The sequence below is a fragment of the Brachyhypopomus gauderio genome, chromosome 14 (assembly GCF_052324685.1).
Source record: "Brachyhypopomus gauderio isolate BG-103 chromosome 14, BGAUD_0.2, whole genome shotgun sequence".
Classification (NCBI taxonomy): domain Eukaryota; kingdom Metazoa; phylum Chordata; class Actinopteri; order Gymnotiformes; family Hypopomidae; genus Brachyhypopomus; species Brachyhypopomus gauderio.
Window position 1 is genome coordinate 2,087,901 of NC_135224.1, and position 19,932 is coordinate 2,107,832.

The window sequence follows — 19,932 nt, forward strand, 5'->3', positions numbered from 1 at the left end:
TCAAAATGTGTTGTACGAATTGTCTGTACACTGTTGTGTAAAACATTGTTTTACATTGTTTTACAAACATTTAGGCTTTAGGTCATCACCTAGGTCATTACATGCAAAAGTGCTGAACATGTCATAATCTCTAAGGCATCATTTTACGTTTATTTATGCTCACAGGATCCCACATCAAAAATAAAAAAATGCTCATAGGATCCCACAATTCAAAATACAGTGCCCACAGGATTCCACTTTTCACAATAAAATGTCCACAGGATCCCACAGAACCTGATAGATAGAAGATTAAAAAAAAGTGCACCAGATTACGACCTGATTATGAGACAATGGACAGGGCGCGCACAAGGCAAGGCCACGCAATTGTCTTTCAGTTCAGGGACTCAGAAATTTAAATTTCTGCCCACATTAAATTTTTCACCATCAATATTTTTTACTCAGTAACGTGAGGCCGTTCAAATGTAGTGAAGTAAAACTACTTAGGTCAAAATTTACTCAAGTAAAAGTAAAAATTACATATTTCAAAAACTACTAAGAAAATTACAAATTACTCATAAAAAGTACTCAATTACAGTAATGTGAGTAAATGTAATTAGTTACTTTCCACCCCTGGTCTATACACCTTGAAGGGACCCAAGTAGTGGGGTGCCAGCTTTTTAGTTCCATCACGGATCGGCAGATCCTTAGTGGACAGCCAAACGTGCTGACCCATGGTGGAACAAAAGGGCCGGAAGGCGGTGTTTATTGGCGTTACGATGATAGCCGGTGGAGGCAGACAGCAAGGCTTTACAGGCCTTATGCCAGGCTTATGCCATGGCCCGGGCACCTGGAACAGCCACCTGGAGGTGCTGGAGGAGGCCAGACACCGAAGCATCTGCTCGAGGTCTTGGTTTGTGCGCTCAGTATGTCCATTAATCTAGGGATGAAACCCAGAGGATAAACTAGCCTTGGCCCCCAAGAGCTTCAGGAAAGAACCCCAAAAGTGACTGGTGAACTGGGGTCTCCTATCGGACACCACGTTGGTAGGAAAGCCATGGTGCCAGACTATGTGATGCAGGAAGAGAGTTGCAGTGTCACGGGCCAAGAGGAGCTGAGGTAAAGCCAGAAATCTCACGGTTTTGGAAAACCGATTTACGATTTACGGTAACCCGGTTATGAAGTCTAAGGCCACGTGCGTCCAAGGTCTTGAAGGATTGGGAAGTGGGCATAACAAACCGGCAGGTTTAGTATGGGTCACCTTATTTCTGGTACATGTTTCACAAGTGGTGACAAAGCGAGTCACCTTTTGATCCATTCCGAGCCACCAGAACCTACCCTGAAGGAGCTTTAGCATACGACGTGACCCGGGATGAGCAGCAAAAGGTGAGTTGTGACCTTACTCCATTACCTTCTTTCATAACCTAGGGTGGACGTAGAGATGACCAGAGGGACCACCACCAGGCCCAGGGTCACTGGTAAGTGATTGCTTGACCTCGGTTTCTACAGCCCACTGCAGGTGTTTCACAATTTTGGATGTTGGCAGTACGGTGCTAAGCTCAGAGGTGTTAGGTGGCGACTCCCACTGGTGGGACAGAACATCAGGCTTAGCGTTTTTAGTTACCGGACGGTAGGAGAGAGTGAACTCAAAACGCCCAAAGAATAAGGACCACCTGGCTTGTCTGGGGTTAAGACGCTAGGCCTGCTGGAGGTAAGCCAGGTTTTTATGGTCAGTCCAGACTCCAGCCAGTGTCTCCACTCTTCAAGAGCTAATTTGACAGCTAAGAGTTCTTTGTCCCCCACATCGTAATTGCGTTTGGCGGGAGACATACGATAGGAGTAATACGCACACGGATGAAGCTTAGGAGGGGACCCGGTTCTCTGAGAGAGAACGGCACCCACCCTGTAGTCAGATGTGTCAACCTCTACTATGAACGGTAGGTAGGGATCAGTTTTAATTTCGTTGACGAATAATTTTTGTCATAGTTTTCGTCAACGAACCTTTTTTTCATGACGAAAACAAGACGAGATAACTAAATAAGAACTATACAAAGGGATAAAAACAATGACGAAATGGACATTTTCGTTGACGATTAAAAATGAGACGAAAATATTGGCCAGCTACAACATCCAATGAAACCTGATTTAGTTTTGTAAAAGGTAGGGATAAATTAAGAAGACATCCAACCATAACTACTTTAGCGTTCACGGAGATGCGGGACAAACCAGGTAACCATCCAATCCCTAACGTACTAATGTCTTCACATCGCATAGAACCCGGGAAGACCATACCAGCCTGTGAACTGTGGTTACTCATGAAATTCAACTCGAAGTTAACTGGACAATGTCAGCAAGGAGAAAGATGAACGGCGATATATGTACACATTCCTCCTTTGACTTAGAGAAAAACAAGATGGTGTGTAAACCATGTGGGATGATGATGTTGGGAAAAATACGACAAATGAAATGACATCTGTGGGCTATGGCATTGCTGTTTTTACGGCACTGAGTTTTATATAGAATGTAATATGCATTGGTCATAACAAACTCTATATGCTTTTCAGGTAGAGCGGGCCTACTGGTCATCAATGTTTTGTTATTGTTATGCTCAATAAGTATAAGTTCAGGTCAATAAAGTTGTTTGGAGATCTGTTTTGTATTTATTGCACATACAAACAATAATATTCTGTAACTGGTTAATAAATGTTTCATTTTGTGCAAGTGTAGGCCTATATTATGACTATTACACCATTTATATTTTAGTCAACAAAATTCTTTTGATAATTAGTCGACTAAAACTAGACTATGTAGACTATGTAGGTACCATGCTAAACCAGCAGGTGGCAGTACCACTGGCAAAACATAGAACAAGCTTGCTTTGACGGAAGAAAGGGTGTGTCTACAGTCCAGGTGTTTAAATACCCTGATCAGCCGCCATTGCTCTCTCTCTGGTTTTCTTTGAGAGCACGCGAGCTTTGGTACGACTAACAGCAAACAGCTGAAAGACTTATTACTTAATTAACGAGCCCGAGTTACACCAACCAACCGATCAACGTTACCATGGCAACAGATTCACCGATTTGCTTCAATCAAGCTTGCTAACGCGGCCACATGGACTGAAACAAAGGCGATCAATTCCCTGTTATACCGAGACACTCATTCCTGGACTTCATATGCAGAAGGACGATTCCCAGCACACCTGGACGACGTCGCTTTTTATCAACGAGGAGTCTCCCTAATTCAGGGAGGATGATGACACCACCCAAAATCCTCAACACGTGAGACTCTTACCGTTGGGCATAGTTTATAAAAGGGCAAAGTTACGTGAACTGTAGAGTTAACCAAGTTTTCTGTTAATACTTTCTGAATGTGTAACTATTTTCATAAACTTCATTAAGATTTGTATATACAAAGTTCTCTATGCTGTGCATGCAACCATCTTTTCTTTATCCAATTAATTGACAACTTGTAGTCTTCCCCACTCTCAGACACACTACACTAATTTTTAGTTAGTAAGCCAGCGCCATTACTTTGTTCTGACCACGTTGGAATAAATCAGCTGAGCTCATTAACATACAGTCGCGCTGCTCTACTGTTTAAAGTCGGCGCAATTTTTGTTGCTTTGTTCTTCATAGGAGAACTGAGATTACAACTCCGCCTCCTCACACGCGCACAAGCGCCCCCTTTTCACACACACACACAAACACACACACACTAGATACCCAGGCTGTGTTCGAAATAGTCTACTACATACTTGTTACGTGCCAAGACCTGGTACGGCCTTCTGGTGAGGGTTGTTTGCTTTGCATGCATGACTCTTATTTTGCAGGCTTGCCTGAGTGGAGGCGGGGCTTACAATCAAGACTAATGGATAAAAGTAGATGAAGATGAGGAGAGAGAAAGAGGGCATGGGGGAGCCATTGTGTTTGTGCTGTTGTTCCTATGTATAATGTCATGTACTCTTTTAGTGTCGTCTTTTCCTTTGGTTATGTTGCACTGAGAAGAGGTGATTGGTTGTTACTCTTTTGTCTGCTCTGGGCTGGGCAAGAGTAGATGAGTGCACTCCTACATTTAACACCACGTAGGTGAACTCTTGTCTAGATACCTCAGGTAAGCGGCGGTGATGTGTTTATTGTATGTGTATAGGTTAGTGTTGAGAGTGGTTTTGTATGTTGTATGTGATGGGTTGTTGGGAGATAAGGTTTAGTATAGGTGTTTTGTTTGGTTTGGTTTATTTCATCACCGCTCATAGCCCATTGCCCAGGGCTGAAGGGTTGAGTATTGCGCTCTGAGTTATTACTTGCAATACACTGAGTCTTGATCCCTCCAACCTTGGCTTCTGTGTCTTTGCTATTTTTGTGGGTTCTCTGGCCGGCACAACGTTAAACATCATATGTGCGACCCCTGAGTTCACCGTTGTGGTGCCACAGGTCGTAACAGTACTACTGGCGTACTGATCGAGCCCCAAATCAGTATGCCGTATGCAGTATGTGACCAAAATGAAATTTTCCAGTATGCGAAACATACCCGGATGACCTACTACTTCCGCAAAATATTCCAGTACGCGAACAGAGCTATCTTCATGGTGTACTGCATCCCATCATGCAACGCTACGTTCACGTGACCCCGTAGTATACTTTGCTTTTGTCGCATACTGGAAACTGTACTGCATACTACTACGAGGACCAGTATGCAGTATCCAGTATATACTGAGTCCAGTATGCAGTATCCAGTATGTAATAGTCTATTTCGAACAGAGCCCCAGTCTTCACTGTAAATATACTGATCCTTGTTGATGCTGTTTGTTTTAGAATAGTTGGTTTTAAATAAATGTATCATTTATTTTCACCAAATTGTCTGTGTTGATGTCATTTAAAAGTGGTTGTTGCCAAAACCTCCAAAGAATTCACAGTTAAATCCTTCAGATACCAAACCATTAATTACCTTTAGTTGATAACTAAACTTGTAGTTCTGGTATAATTAGAATACAAGACTAAATTAGTGAGACTGATTAATAATTAAGGTAAAACAAATTATATCTACTTTAAAGGATTAGTAGGTGAAACCCCTACAACTAAAACTAAAAACAACTCCAATGACTAAATTATGACTAAAACTAAATGACATTTTAGTCAAAAGACTAAAACTAAATCAAAAATTGCTGTCAAAATTAACACTGGTCGGGATCCGGCATACACAACACTGGCTCAGAAGTGAACTGCCTTTTTAAGTCGTCGAACGCTCGCTCGGCTTCAGAAGTCCAGACAAAGAGACCTGAACTCTTTTTGGTGAGAGTGGTCAGAGGAGCTGCAAGGGTGCTGAAACCCTTAATAAAATGGCGTTAGAAATTGGCAAAACCCAAATAACGCAGTACCAGGTGGAGTGAGGTAGGAGTGGGCCACTGTGCGACAGCCCAGACCTTAGAAGGGTCCGTGGCCAGAGTGTTCTGGGCAATACGATAGCCGAGAATACCTATTTCTTGGACATGAAATAGCGACTTCTCTAGTTTAACGTACAGATGGTTTTCGCGGAGTAACTGAAGCACTCGCCGGACGCGTTTTTTATTTTCAGTCTCGGATTTACTGTAAATAAGGATATCATCCAGATAAACAAAGACGCACCTGTCCAGAGTTTCCCTTAAAACTTTGTTAATGAAGCGCTGAAACACGGCCGGGGCATTCATTAAACTGAAGTGCATGACTGGATACTCATAGTGGCCAGAAGGTGTGATAAAATCGGTCTTCCACTCGTCACCATCTCTCACCCTGACTAAATTATAGGCACTCCTCAGTCCTCAGGCACTCCTATCGAGCTTTGTAAATATCGTGGCTTGCTGGAGGGCCTCAAAGGCGGTAGCCATGAGGGGTAGAGGGTGACGATCTTGACAGTGATCTTATTAAGCCCCTGGTAGCCAATACAAGGTCTTAGTCCCCCATCTTTTTTTCCCCACAATGAAAAAACCCGCTCCTGTCAGGGCCTCCTGTATGTACGTTTCCATAGCTCTACGTTCAGCAGAGGCGGTCTTTGCATAGAGGCATTGGTAGGCAACTGCCTTGGGCCCCTCCCACTGCAGCCCACTGTAGGGCCCCCCCTGACTAGCTAACTTATTTCTCGCATATTAATGTTGATGGGCCCCCTAGCTAAATTCACCTTGAGCCCCCAAATTGCTAAGTCCGCCACTGACGTTCAGGAATGGCCAGAGAGAAAAGATGGCCCCTAGGAGGACTAGTACCAGGAAGTAGCTCAATGGCTATGCTAGTCAAAATACTTAGTCATGTTGTCAGTGCAACTATGGCTGCATCTCAATTCAGGGGCTGCAGCCTACGTAGACCGCGTAGACCGCAGCCCACGGTGGCCACACACTTCGAAGGCCGGGTAGGCTGCATCTCACGGCTGTTAAATGAGACAGTCTAGTCTTCGCAAGACGTATGTTTGCGTGACCACACCCTGCCCCGTTACATACGTTACATACGTGTTAGCGAGCTGTCCGACAAATATCACATCACCCACAAATGCCTAAAAGAAAATGCGTTGAACATGTATTCACAAGTTTGGCGGGAAGTATAACTTCATAACAAAATTCAATCTATTTTTATAAACGTTACTCTTTAGTAAATACTCAAAGCACATATTTACCTGCAATATCATTAATAACTGGCATGTTATTTAGCATCTCACTGCAGTATAAATGTCCATATTTAAAAAATACCGACATTTAAAAACGAATTCTTCGGCCCGTACACTAGACTCCGCCTGTTTATTGTTCATAGAGCAATGAATCCTGGGATATGGTGGAACGCGAAGGATACTCAGATGCATCCTTCATTTTCGGGGTTTTGAAGGCTACATTCGTCGGCCGCATAAGAAGGAGCCCACGAATTGGGACAGCCTCGGCGCGGCGCAGTGACGTAACCGGCCTACAAATACGCACTTCGTGGGCTGCAGCCCCTGAATTGAGATACACCTTCTAAGTGCAGACTGTAAATATATTCTGATGGAAGCTAGCTAAGCTTTTGATTTCAAGAACGCTGCACATTCTGTGGTATAATAAATGAAACAATACATGTTACACACAAAATACAAACTTACACAGAACACAGTTACACATGATGTGGGAGACAGTTGTATGTGGGAGACTGATAGAAATTGGACTGGAATCAAATTTGTACAGCAATATTGTTTGACTCTATTGTTCGCACTGCAATTTGTTGACAAAAAAACAAATCTGATTGAAATTCAGAAAAGACAGACAACTGACTGGAAAAACTGCAAAATTAGAAACGTATTCTACACATTCAAAACAACCCGAGCACATACCGCCTGTTTTCTCTATAAAATGTTTGAAAGCATATCCGAGTCCTTATTGGCTCTTACAACATCAATACATCAGTACATCAATACATCACTGATTTTCCCACCCATGTCATTTAACCCAGAGACTCCCAGTCTGGAGTTTGACAACCTCACTCCCTCCAGCCTCTTCCTGTCACACCTGGTTCAGCAGGTGCCTCACCTGCCCAGGGATTTCTACCAAAACACGGGAGATGTCCAGTGTGTGAGTGTTGGTCTAGCAGGAGGCCATGTTGGTGATGATGGTACTGCCATGGTGGTGGTACTGGTCCATGGTGGTGGTACTGGTCCATGGTGGTGGTACTGGTCTATGGTGGTGGTACTGGCCCATGGTGGTGGTACTGGCCCATGGTGGTGGTACTGGTCCATGGTGGTGGTACTGGTCTATGGTGGTGGTACTGGTCCATGGTGGTGTTACCGGCCCATGGTGGAGGTTCTGGCCCCTGGTTCCCTGCATGCCGTTAGTGGGATGAGGTCCAGCTATAAAACTGGGCACGAGCAGACTGAGTGGTGGGTGCGCCTGGCATTTTTGGCATTCCCAGTATTCCCAGTCTCCTGTTACCATCAAAAATATCCAGTCCTGGAGTGTCACAGCCAATCACATTTTAAGCTCCTTCAAGACTCAATTCAATTTAGGATAAACTAACAGCAGATTCAGTTTATGACACTTTAACATCTGTTTCAATTTGGGATAGTCCAATGTCTGATTCGGTTTATAATAATACTCCATCAATTCAGATTAGAATGCATTAACATTCTAGGATACTTGGTGTGATAGTCTAATACTATCAACACTGGTTTATTCCAGTTGAATTAGAGTGGAAGGAGTCAGTGAAGGGAAGTGAGTCAGTGAGGTGAAGTGAGTCAGTGAAGTGGGGACGCAGGGTTATTAACTGTTCCTAGGATCAAAAAGATCACAGCAGGTGGAAGAGCCTTTTCTTTTAAAGCTCCACAATTGTGGAATAATCTTCCTGCCTCTATTCGGGACTCAGACACAGTCTCAATGTTTAAAACTCGATTAAAGACTCATCTGTTTAGTTTGGCCTTTTGATTAATCTGTTACATAGTTACTACATCTCGTATCTTTTCTCCGAGGTTCACCTGGAGAGTAACATTGCAGTCGGAGCCTACAATACCAGCATCGCTGCTCCGACATGGAATGAAAGCCTGGCGTTCATCAACAGACATTTACAGTGACAATATCAAAACCCAGAACTTTCATTTTTACTCTACTTAGTCTGATTGTGTGATTTGTGTGTGACTTGTGTATTTGTCTGTATTTTGTGTAATTTGTGTGTTAACGGGCCGCCCAATGGAGGATGGGTTCCCTTTTGAGTCTTGGTTCTCCCGAGGTTTCTTCCTAATCCCCACCATCATAGGGAGTTTTTCCTCGCCACTGTCGCCTTTGGCTTGCTCATTAGGGTTCTGGACCCATAGTATTGTTAACCTTTTAAATCCTGTAAAGCGCTTTGTGACAACATGTGTTGTGAAAAGCACTAAACAAATAAACTTTGATTTGATTTGATTTGAAGTGAGTCAGTGAAGGGAAGTGAGTCAGTGAAGGGAAGTGAGTCAGTGAGTGAAGGGAAGTGAGTCAGTGAGGTGAAGTGAGTCAGTGAAGGGAAGTGAGTCACTGAGGGGAAGTGAGTCAGTGTAGGGAAGTGAGTCAGTGTAGGGAAGTGAGTCAGTGAAGTGAACTGAGTCAGTGAAGGGAAGTGAGTCAGTGAGGTGAAGTGAGTCAGTGAGGGGAAGTGAGTCAGTGAGGGGAAGTGAGTCAGTGAAGTGAGTCAGTGAGGTGAAGTGAGTCAGTGAAGTGAAGTGAGTCAGTGAGGTGAAGTGAGTCAGTGAGGTGAAGTGAGTCAGTGAAGTGAAGTGAGTCAGTGAAGTGAGTCAGTGAGGTGAAGTGAGTCAGTGAGGTGAAGTGAGTCAGTGAAGGGAAGTGAGTCAGTGAAGAGAAGTGAGTCAGTGAGGTGAAGTGAGTCAGTGAGGGGAAGTGAGTCAGTGAAGTGAGTCAGTGAGGTGAAGTGAATCAGTGAAGTGAAGTGAGTCAGTGAGGTGAAGTGAGTCAGTGAGGGGAAGTGAGTCAGTGAAGTGAAGTGAGTCAGTGAAGTGAGTCAGTGAAGTGAAGTGAGTCAGTGAGGTGAAGTGAGTCAGTGAAGGGAAGTGAGTCAGTGAAGGGAAGTGAATCAGTGAAGTGAAGTGAGTCAGTGAAGTGAGTCAGTGAAGTGAAGTGAGTCAGTGAAGTGAATCAGTGAAGGGAAGTGAGTCATTGAGGGGAAGTGAGTCAGTGAGGTGAAGTGAATCAATGAAGGGACGTGAGTCAGTGAAGTGAATCAGTGAAGTGAAGTGAGTCAGTGAGGTGAAGTGAAGTGAATCAGTGAAGTGAAGTGAGTCGGTGAAGTGAGTCAGTGAAGTGAAGTGAGTCAGTGAGGGGAAGTGAGTCAGTGAAGTGAGTCAGTGAAGGGAAGTGAGTCAGTGAAGTGAAGTGAGTCAGTGAGGTGAAGTGAGTCAGTGAAGTGAGTCAGTGAGGTGAAGTGAGTCAGTGAGGTGAAGTGAGTCAGTGAAGGGAAGTGAGTCAGTGAAGGGAAGTGAGTCAGTGAAGTGAAGTGAGTCAGTGAATTGAGTCAGTGAGGTGAAGTGAGTCAGTGAGGGGAAGTGAGTCAGTGAAGTGAGTCAGTGAGGTGAAGTGAATCAGTGAAGTGAAGTGAGTCAGTGAAGTGAAGTGAGTCAGTGAGGTGAAGTGAGTCAGTGAGGGGAAGTGAGTCAGTGAAGTGAAGTGAGTCAGTGAAGTGAGTCAGTGAGGTGAAGTGAGTCAGTGAGGTGAAGTGAGTCAGTGAAGGGAAGTGAATCAGTGAAGTGAAGTGAATCAGTGAAGTGAAGTGAATCAGTGAAGTGAAGTAAGTCGGTGAAGTGAGTCAGTGAAGTGAAGTGAATCAGTGAAGGGAAGTGAGTCATTGAGGGGAAGTGAGTCAGTGAGGTGAAGTGAATCAATGAAGGGACGTGAGTCAGTGAAGTGAATCAGTGAAGTGAAGTGAGTCAGTGAGGTGAAGTGAATCAGTGAAGTGAAGTGAATCAGTGAAGTGAAGTGAGTCGGTGAAGTCAGTCAGTGAAGTGAAGTGAGTCAGTGAGGGGAAGTGAGTCAGTGAAGTGAGTCAGTGAGGGGAAGTGAGTCAGTGAAGTGAAGTGAGTCAGTGAAGTGAGTCAGTGAGGTGAAGTGAGTCAGTGAGGTGAAGTGAGTCAGTGAAGGGAAGTGAGTCAGTGAAGGGAAGTGAGTCAGTGAAGTGAAGTGAAGTGAGTCAGTGAAGTGAGTCAGTGAGGTGAAGTGAGTCAGTGAGGGGAAGTGAGTCAGTGAAGTGAAGTGAGTCGGTGAAGTGAGTCAGTGAAGTGAAGTGAATCAGTGAAGGGAAGTGAGTCATTGAGGGGAAGTGAGTCAGTGAGGTGAAGTGAATCAATGAAGGGACGTGAGTCAGTGAAGTGAATCAGTGAAGTGAAGTGAGTCAGTGAGGTGAAGTGAATCAGTGAAGTGAAGTGAATCAGTGAAGTGAAGTGAGTCGGTGAAGCGAGTCAGTGAAGTGAAGTGAGTCAGTGAGGGGAAGTGAGTCAGTGAAGTGAGTCAGTGAGGGGAAGTGAGTCAGTGAAGTGAAGTGAGTCAGTGAAGTGAGTCAGTGAGGTGAAGTGAGTCAGTGAAGGGAAGTGAGTCAGTGAAGTGAAGTGAAGTGAGTCAGTGAAGTGAGTCAGTGAGGTGAAGTGAGTCAGTGAGGGGAAGTGAGTCAGTGAGGGGAAGTGAGTCAGTGAAGTGAGTCAGTGAAGTGAGTCAGTGAGGTGAAGTGAATCAGTGAGGTGAAGTGAATCAGTGAAGTGAAGTGAGTCAGTGAGGTGAAGTGAGTCAGTGAGGGGAAGTGAGTCAGTGAAGTGAAGTGAGTCAGTGAAGTGAGTCAGTGAGGTGAAGTGAGTCAGTGAAGGGAAGTGAATCAGTGAAGTGCAGTGAATCAGTGAAGTGAAGTGAATCAGTGAAGTGAAGTGAGTCGGTGAAGTGAGTCAGTGAAGTGAAGTGAATCAGTGAAGGGAAGTGAGTCATTGAGGGGAAGTGAGTCAGTGAGGTGAAGTGAATCAATGAAGGGACGTGAGTCAGTGAAGTGAATCAGTGAAGTGAAGTGAGTCAGTGAGGTGAAGTGAATCAGTGAAGTAAATCAGTGAAGTGAAGTGAATCAGTGAAGTGAAGTGAGTCGGTGAAGTGAGTCAGTGAAGTGAAGTGAGTCAGTGAGGTGAAGTGAGTCAGTGAAGGGAAGTGAGTCAGTGAAGTTAAGTGAGTCCTGCTGCTCAGTGCTTTACCATCTCCTGCACGCACATTCAGCTTCATTCTTCACATCATCATCCTCATCCTCCTGCCACACCTCTCTGCTCCTCATCACACCTCCATCACTCCTCCACCACTCCTCCATCAATCCTGCACTGCTCTCATTTTCATCCCTCTTTTCTGTCCTGTTGGTTCATCCCTCTCTTCTTGTTCTCTTTTCTGTCCTGTTGGTTCTTCCATCTCTTCCTGTCCTCTTTCCTGTCTTGTTGGTTCATCCATTTCTACTTCTCCTCTTTCCTGTCCTGTTGGTTCATCGCTCTCTTCTTGTCCTCTTTCCTGTCCTGTTGGTTCATCCCTCTCTTCTTGTCCTCTTGGTTCATCCCTCTCTTCCTGTCCTCTTTCCTGTTCTGTTAGTTTGTCCCTCTCTTCCTGTCCTCTTTTCTGTCCTCTTGGTTCATCCCTTTCTTCTTGTCCTCTTTTCTGTCCTGTTGGTTTGTCCCTCTCTTCCTGTCCTCTTTTCTGTTCTGTTGGTTCATCCCTCTCTACCTGTCCTCTTTTCTGTTCTGTTGTATCATCCCTCTCTTCTTGTCCTGTTGGTTCATCCCTTTCTTCTTGTCCTCTTTTCTGTCCTGTTGGTTTGTCCCTCTCTTCCTGTCCTCTTTTCTGTTCTGTTGGTTCATCCCTCTCTACCTGTCCTCTTTTCTGTTCTGTTGGTTCATCTGTCTCTTCCTCTCCTCTTTCCTGTCCTGTTGGTTCATCCCTCTCTTCTTGTTCTCTTTTCTGTCCTGTTGGTTCTTCCATCTCTTCCTGTCCTCTTTCCTGTCTTGTTGGTTCATCCATTTCTACTTCTCCTCTTTCCTGTCCTGTTGGTTCATCGCTCTCTTCTTGTCCTCTTTCCTGTCCTGTTGGTTCATCCCTCTCTTCTTGTCCTCTTGGTTCATCCCTCTTTTCCTGTCCTCTTTCCTGTTCTGTTAGTTTGTCCCTCTCTTCCTGTCCTCTTTCCTGTCCTGTTGCTTCATCTCGCTCTACCTGTCCTCTTTTCTGTTCTGTTGGTTCATCCGTCTCTTCCTCTCCTCTTTCCTGTCCTGTTGGTTCATCCCTCTCTTCTTGTCCTCTTTTCTGTCCTGTTGGTTCATCCATCTCTTCCTCTCCTCTTTCCTGTCCTGTTGGTTCATCCCTCTCTTCTTGTCCTCTTTTCTGTTCTGTTAGTTTGTCCCTCTCTTCCTGTCCTCTTTTCTGTCCTGTTGGTTCATCTGTCTCTTCCTCTCCTCTTTCCTGTCCTGTTGGTTCATCCCTCTCTTCTTGTTCTCTTTTCTGTTCTGTTGGTTCATCCCTCTCTCCCTGTCCTCTTTTCTGCTCTGTTAGTTTGTCCGTCTCTTCCTCTCCTCTTTCCTGTCCTGTTGGTTCATCCCTCTCCTCTTGTTCTCTTTCCTGTCCTGTTGGTTCATCCCTCTCTTCCTCTCCTCTTTCTCCTTCTTCTGTTTTCAGGATTTTTGCTTTACCTTACAAACAAACACATGTACATCAGTCATTTGGCAGAGGTGTCAAGTAACTAATACTTCGTTACCTTACTTAAGTTTAAATTTTGGGTATCTATACTTTTCTGGAGTAATTATTTTTCATCTGACTTTTTACTTCTACTCCTTACATTTTTGTGCAATTATCTCTACGTTCTACTCCCTATGTTTTACGAGTTACTTCATTACTCCTGTTTCATTTTGGCTTGTTCTTAATCTGGCTTATCATCGTTAACTATCCAGATAAATTATGACATCCAGATAGAGTGGATCAGAAGTATACACACACACACACCCTACCGCTCCACACACACCTTACTGCTCCACTTACTGCTCCACTCACACACCATACTGCTCCACACACACACAGCCTACTGCTTAGTTCATGTTCCATCACACGTCACACTCCATCAATGACACAGCAGACATGAGTAGCTTAGTATGATGATGTTCATGGCAAAGACTCGAGAACTCGAGAGAAATGTCCCAACGAAGCACCAGCGAGGAGGCTGATATCCAGGAAGACCAACTAACCCGTACTTTATATCAAAAGCTCTCCATTATAGGGTTTTGAAATATTTGTCTTGTCATCTATGTATTTGTCGTCATGGTAATATATGTTTTGTGTGGTGCACCACTCCCTCACTGCCCCTCCCCCACCACCGTGACACACACACCCTACCACTCCACTCACACACACCCTACCACTCCACTCACACACACCCTACCACTCCACACACACACACCCTACCACTCCACTCACACACACCCTACCACTCCACTCACACACACCCTACCACTCCACTCACACACACCCTACCACTCCACACACACACCCTACCACTCCACTCACACACACCCTACCACTCCACACACACACCCTACCACTCCACTCACACACACCCTACCACTCCACTCACACACACCCTACCACTCCACTCACACACCCTACCGCTCCACTCACACACACCCTACCACTCCACACACACACCCTACCACTCCACACACACACCCTACCACTCCACTCACACACACCCTACCACTCCACACACACACCCTACCACTCCACTCACACACACCCTACCACTCCACTCACACACCCTACCACTCCACACACACACCCTACCACTCCACTCACACACACCCTACCACTCCACTCACACACACCCTACCACTCCACACACACACCCTACCACTCCACACACACACACCCTACCACTCCACTCACACACCCTACCACTCCACACACACACCCTACCACTCCACACACACACCCTACCACTCCACACACACACACCCTACCACTCCACTCACACACACCCTACCACTCCACTCACACACACCCTACCACTCCACTCACACACCCTACCACTCCACTCACACACACCCTACCACTCCACTCACACACACCCTACCACTCCACACACACACCCTACCACTCCACTCACACACCCTACCACTCCACACACACACCCTACCACTCCACTCACACACACCCTACCACTCCACTCACACACCCTACCACTCCACACACACACCCTACCACTCCACTCACACACACCCTACCACTCCACTCACACACCCTACCACTCCACTCACACACACCCTACCACTCCACTCACACACACCCTACCACTCCACACACACACCCTACCACTCCACACACACACCCTACCACTCCACACACACACACCCTACCACTCCACTCACACACCCTACCACTCCACTCACACACCCTACCACTCCACTCACACACACCCTACCACTCCACACACACACCCTACCACTCCACTCACACACACCCTACCACTCCACTCACACACACCCTACCACTCCACTCACACACACCCTACCACTCCACACACACACACCCTACCACTCCACACACACACCCTACCACTCCACTCACACACCCTACCACTCCACACACACACACCCTACCACTCCACTCACACACCCTACCACTCCACTCACACACCCTACCACTCCACTCACACACCCTACCACTCCACACACACACACCCTACCACTCCACTCACACACACCCTACCACTCCACACACACACCCTACCACTCCACACACACACACCCTACCACTCCACTCACACACCCTACCACTCCACACACACACCCTACCACTCCACACACACACCCTACCACTCCACTCACACACACCCTACCACTCCACTCACACACACCCTACCACTCCACACACACACCCTACCACTCCACTCACACACACCCTACCACTCCACTCACACACACCCTACCACTCCACTCACACACACCCTACCACTCCACTCACACACACCCTACCACTCCACTCACACACCCTCCCCCACCACCGTGACACACACACCCTACCACTCCACACACACACCCTACCACTCCACTCACACACACCCTACCACTCCACTCACACACCCTCCCCCACCACCGTGACACACACACCCTACCACTCCACACACACACACCCTACCACTCCACACACACACACACCCTACCACTCCACACACACACCCTACCACTCCACTCACACACCCTCCCCCACCACCGTGACACACACACCCTACCACTCCACACACACACACCCTACCACTCCACTCACACACACCCTACCACTCCACTCACACACCCTACCACTCCACTCACACACACCCTACCACTCCACACACACACCCTACCACTCCACACACACACCCTACCACTCCACACACACACACCCTACCACTCCACTCACACACCCTACCACTCCACTCACACACACCCTACCACTCCACACACACACACCCTACCACTCCACTCACACACACCCTACCACTCCACTCACACACCCTCCCCCACCACCGTGACACACACACCCTACCACTCCACACACACACACCCTACCACTCCACACACACACACCCTACCACTCCACACACACACCCTACCACTCCACTCACACACCCTCCCCCACCACCGTGACACACACACCCTACCACTCCACACACACACACCCTACCACTCCACTCACACACACCCTACCACTCCACTCACACACCCTACCACTCCACTCACACACACCCTACCACTCCACTCACACACACCCTACCACTCCACACACACACCCTACCACTCCACACACACACCCTACCACTCCACACACACACCCTACCACTCCACACACACACCCTACCACTCCACTCACACACACCCTACCACTCCACTCACACACCCTACCACTCCACACACACACCCTACCACTCCACACACACACCCTACCACTCCACACACACACCCTACCACTCCACTCACACACACCCTACCACTCCACTCACACACCCTACCACTCCACTCACACACCCTCCCCCACCACCGTGACACACACACCCTACCACTCCACACACACACACCCTACCACTCCACACACACACCCTACCACTCCACTCACACACACCCTACCACTCCACACACACACACCCTACCACTCCACACACACACCCTACCACTCCACACACACACCCTACCACTCCACTCACACACACCCTACCACTCCACTCACACACCCTACCACTCCACACACACACCCTACCACTCCACACACACACCCTACCACTCCACTCACACACACCCTACCACTCCACACACACACCCTACCACTCCACACACACACCCTACCACTCCACACACACACCCTACCACTCCACACACACACACCCTACCACTCCACTCACACACACCCTACCACTCCACTCACACACACCCTACCACTCCACTCACACACACCCTACCACTCCACTCACACACCCTACCACTCCACTCACACACCCTACCACTCCACACACACACACCCTACCACTCCACACACACACCCTACCACTCCACACACACACCCTACCACTCCACTCACACACCCTACCACTCCACACACACACACCCTACCACTCCACTCACACACCCTACCACTCCACTCACACACACCCTACCACTCCACTCACACACACCCTACCACTCCACACACACACCCTACCACTCCACTCACACACACCCTACCACTCCACTCACACACACCCTACCACTCCACACACACACCCTACCACTCCACACACACACCCTACCACTCCACACACACACCCTACCACTCCACACACACACCCTACCACTCCACACACACACCCTACCACTCCACTCACACACCCTACCACTCCACTCACACACACCCTACCACTCCACTCACACACCCTACCACACCACCGTGACAATATGGATTTAATAAAGTTGCATTTTACTAAAATGCATTCGTTTTAATGGGCATATATGTGGCTGAAACAGGTAGCCTAGTGCATCCGTATTTTAACATAAACATTTTAAAATAACATTAGTCATTATGGCTTTTAGAAAAATGTTTTGGGGGGAGGTGGGGGGGTAGTTCCTGTGATGCGGCCTACGTTTGTGTCCCTAATGACATTTCCCCCCTTACATTACTTTTACTTTTACACTTTAAGTAGTTTTGAAACCAGTGCTTTTATACTTTTACTTGAGTAAATAGATTGAGTTGATACTTCAACTTCTACTTCTTGATACGTAAAGCCTAGGGTCTATATTCTACCCAAGTAATGAATGTGAATACTTCGACACCGTTGATGAAGCGTCTTGGCCTATAGCAGCGTGGCTAATAGCAGCGTGGCTAACTGCTTCTCCCATTTTGTTATGTAGGCCTAAACCGTAGTGTCCTTATGTTAGACTTTCTGTTTTCAATAATTTATTCAGGATTTGTCAGTGAATCTCTGTGGTTTGTGATTGATTAAAGATGTTTAGTCTGTGTTGGGGAGTGACTCACCAGCTCTTAGTTTTAACTGTCTGTAGAATCTGTTGAGATAGCACACCACTATCAGGAGTGTTAGCAATGGCAGACAGCGGATGGCAGTGATGATAACTTGATCCGAGGGAAATAATTCGATACCCTCTGTAAAAGACCAGGTTTTTAGAGAGACATCTTAAACATAGATCATCTACCAGGTAATCCGACATGAACTATAAACATGTAAAAGCCAGTATTGTATTTCATGTCCAAATAAATTCTGAATTCCATTTACGTTTTGTCGGTGGTGTCTGAGAGGAGACTCCATCTGAATCTGGTCTGCCTAATACTGTTAAAAAACAAAACATTTAGTTTAAAGTTATCTGTTAATTTAAAAGTCTGTTTTAGGGTGGGAGGAGGTGTCATGCAGTAGTGCACTAGTGCCTCCTTTTGGACAGTCTGGGTAATACAACTTACTTGAGAAGCATGTGAAATTTGACATGATCATAATGCAAATTTGAGATTCTAAGTGTTTTCTACTGAATCTACATGCTGTAATTATGATTTTATGTATGCAAAGGAAGAACCTAAAGTATTTTTATTGTCATCTCGTTAATGTTACTGCCTCTAAACCGTCTAAAACAGCTGATCTCACTCCCATCTTGTTGATCTCACTCTTGACTCTTGTTGTGAGAATGAGTGTGTTGTGCTCTGTGTTGAGGAAGGTGATGATGTGGGGAGTGTTGTAGGGACCAAGAGTGTCATGATGATGAACACCACCAACACTCTGGCTAATAGCTGCACACACTGTGTGATGCTGCCAGGGACTTGACATTGATACAGTGTCCTATGATGTTCATTACAGTATTGTAGGACAGTATGAAATGGGTATAATGATGTCAATACATGTGTGGCACAGGACACTGGACTATCAGAAGATACTTGTTATGACCCATTCTAGGCTATAGGCCACCACAGTGTCCAAGACAGCACACACGGGATCTACGTTTAGCGTGGATGTATTATATACATGTATATTTATATATAGGCTTTTTAGTCATCAATATATCTATAGTCATATAAAAGAAAGAAATACTTATACACACTAAACACTAAAGAAGTGACATAAGCCAACATAATAAACAAAACTCCACACTAGAAAGGAAATACGTCTACGTCTAACCCCGAAAAGAAAACACACAAGTCTCTTTCTCCCTACAAACAAACAGATACAACCAACCCAAAACAACATGGCAGCCACTTCCTACTAACCAGAGGGGAGGGAGGAAAAGGAAGGACAACACAAAACACCCACATAACATGTATGGTCACATATGAACACACGCTTACTAAACAACCACGCCAACTAGTCAGGCCAAAGCAACACAAAGTCTGCACAGTCTATCGTTCGTGCCCCCACGCTGCCACTACAACTGCTGGCCTGTAGTAGCTGCTTCTCCTCCTGTCTGCCGTCCTTATATCTCGTTGGCCCTCCTGTTAGGGCGGAGCAGCATCCCAATTAGGAGAGAGGAGTAAACAAATCCCGGTCTGGAATCTGGATCCACTTCCGTCCTGTAACAGAACATGTATGCATCCCACCAGTAACATAACATACATGCGTAAATTCATAGCACAGTTGTTTCACACTGTCACTGGCCCAGCGCAGATAGACTCAACCTCCATCATATAAAACCCCTCAGCCTCTATCATGGAGGTACAGAGTCTCACTACACACAAACAACACTGCACTGTTGCACATGTGAAAACCCCACACCCTCTATCATGGAGGTACAGACTCTTGAGCCTCTTTGAAGCCCAACAGGAACAATCTCAACCACACCGCGGTTTCTAGGTGACACTTTGCAGACTCACTGCATACAAGGACATGTGCAGCTGTTCACCTTATTTCTGTGAGACAGCCCTCAAACACTCAGGAAAGGCTCACACCACTTTCACACACCACGTTCACACATCATGTTCACACATAGGCCTTAGGAGGGTTTTACCTG

General features: G+C 46.4%; 1 protein-coding gene across 8 annotated transcripts in view; it reads right to left on the reverse strand.

The window, feature by feature from the left end:
* Positions 1–19,932, reverse strand: part of LOC143474448 (uncharacterized) — an 83,468-nt gene that overhangs the window by 41,447 nt on the left and 22,089 nt on the right. For 4 of the 8 annotated variants that reach the window (XM_076971905.1, XM_076971903.1, XM_076971902.1 and 1 more), the window contains 3 exons: positions 18,219–18,272; positions 17,963–18,088; positions 5,066–13,125 (listed from right to left, as the gene is read on the reverse strand). In XM_076971905.1, the coding sequence (XP_076828020.1) occupies positions 11,768–13,125; positions 17,963–18,088; positions 18,219–18,272 (1,538 nt within the window). In that variant the 3' untranslated portion in view covers positions 5,066–11,767. Of the gene's footprint in view, positions 1–5,065; positions 13,126–17,962; positions 18,089–18,218; positions 19,496–19,932 lie in introns of those variants that run through there. The other 4 variants (XM_076971907.1, XM_076971906.1, XM_076971908.1 and 1 more) reach the window with 3 other exon arrangements.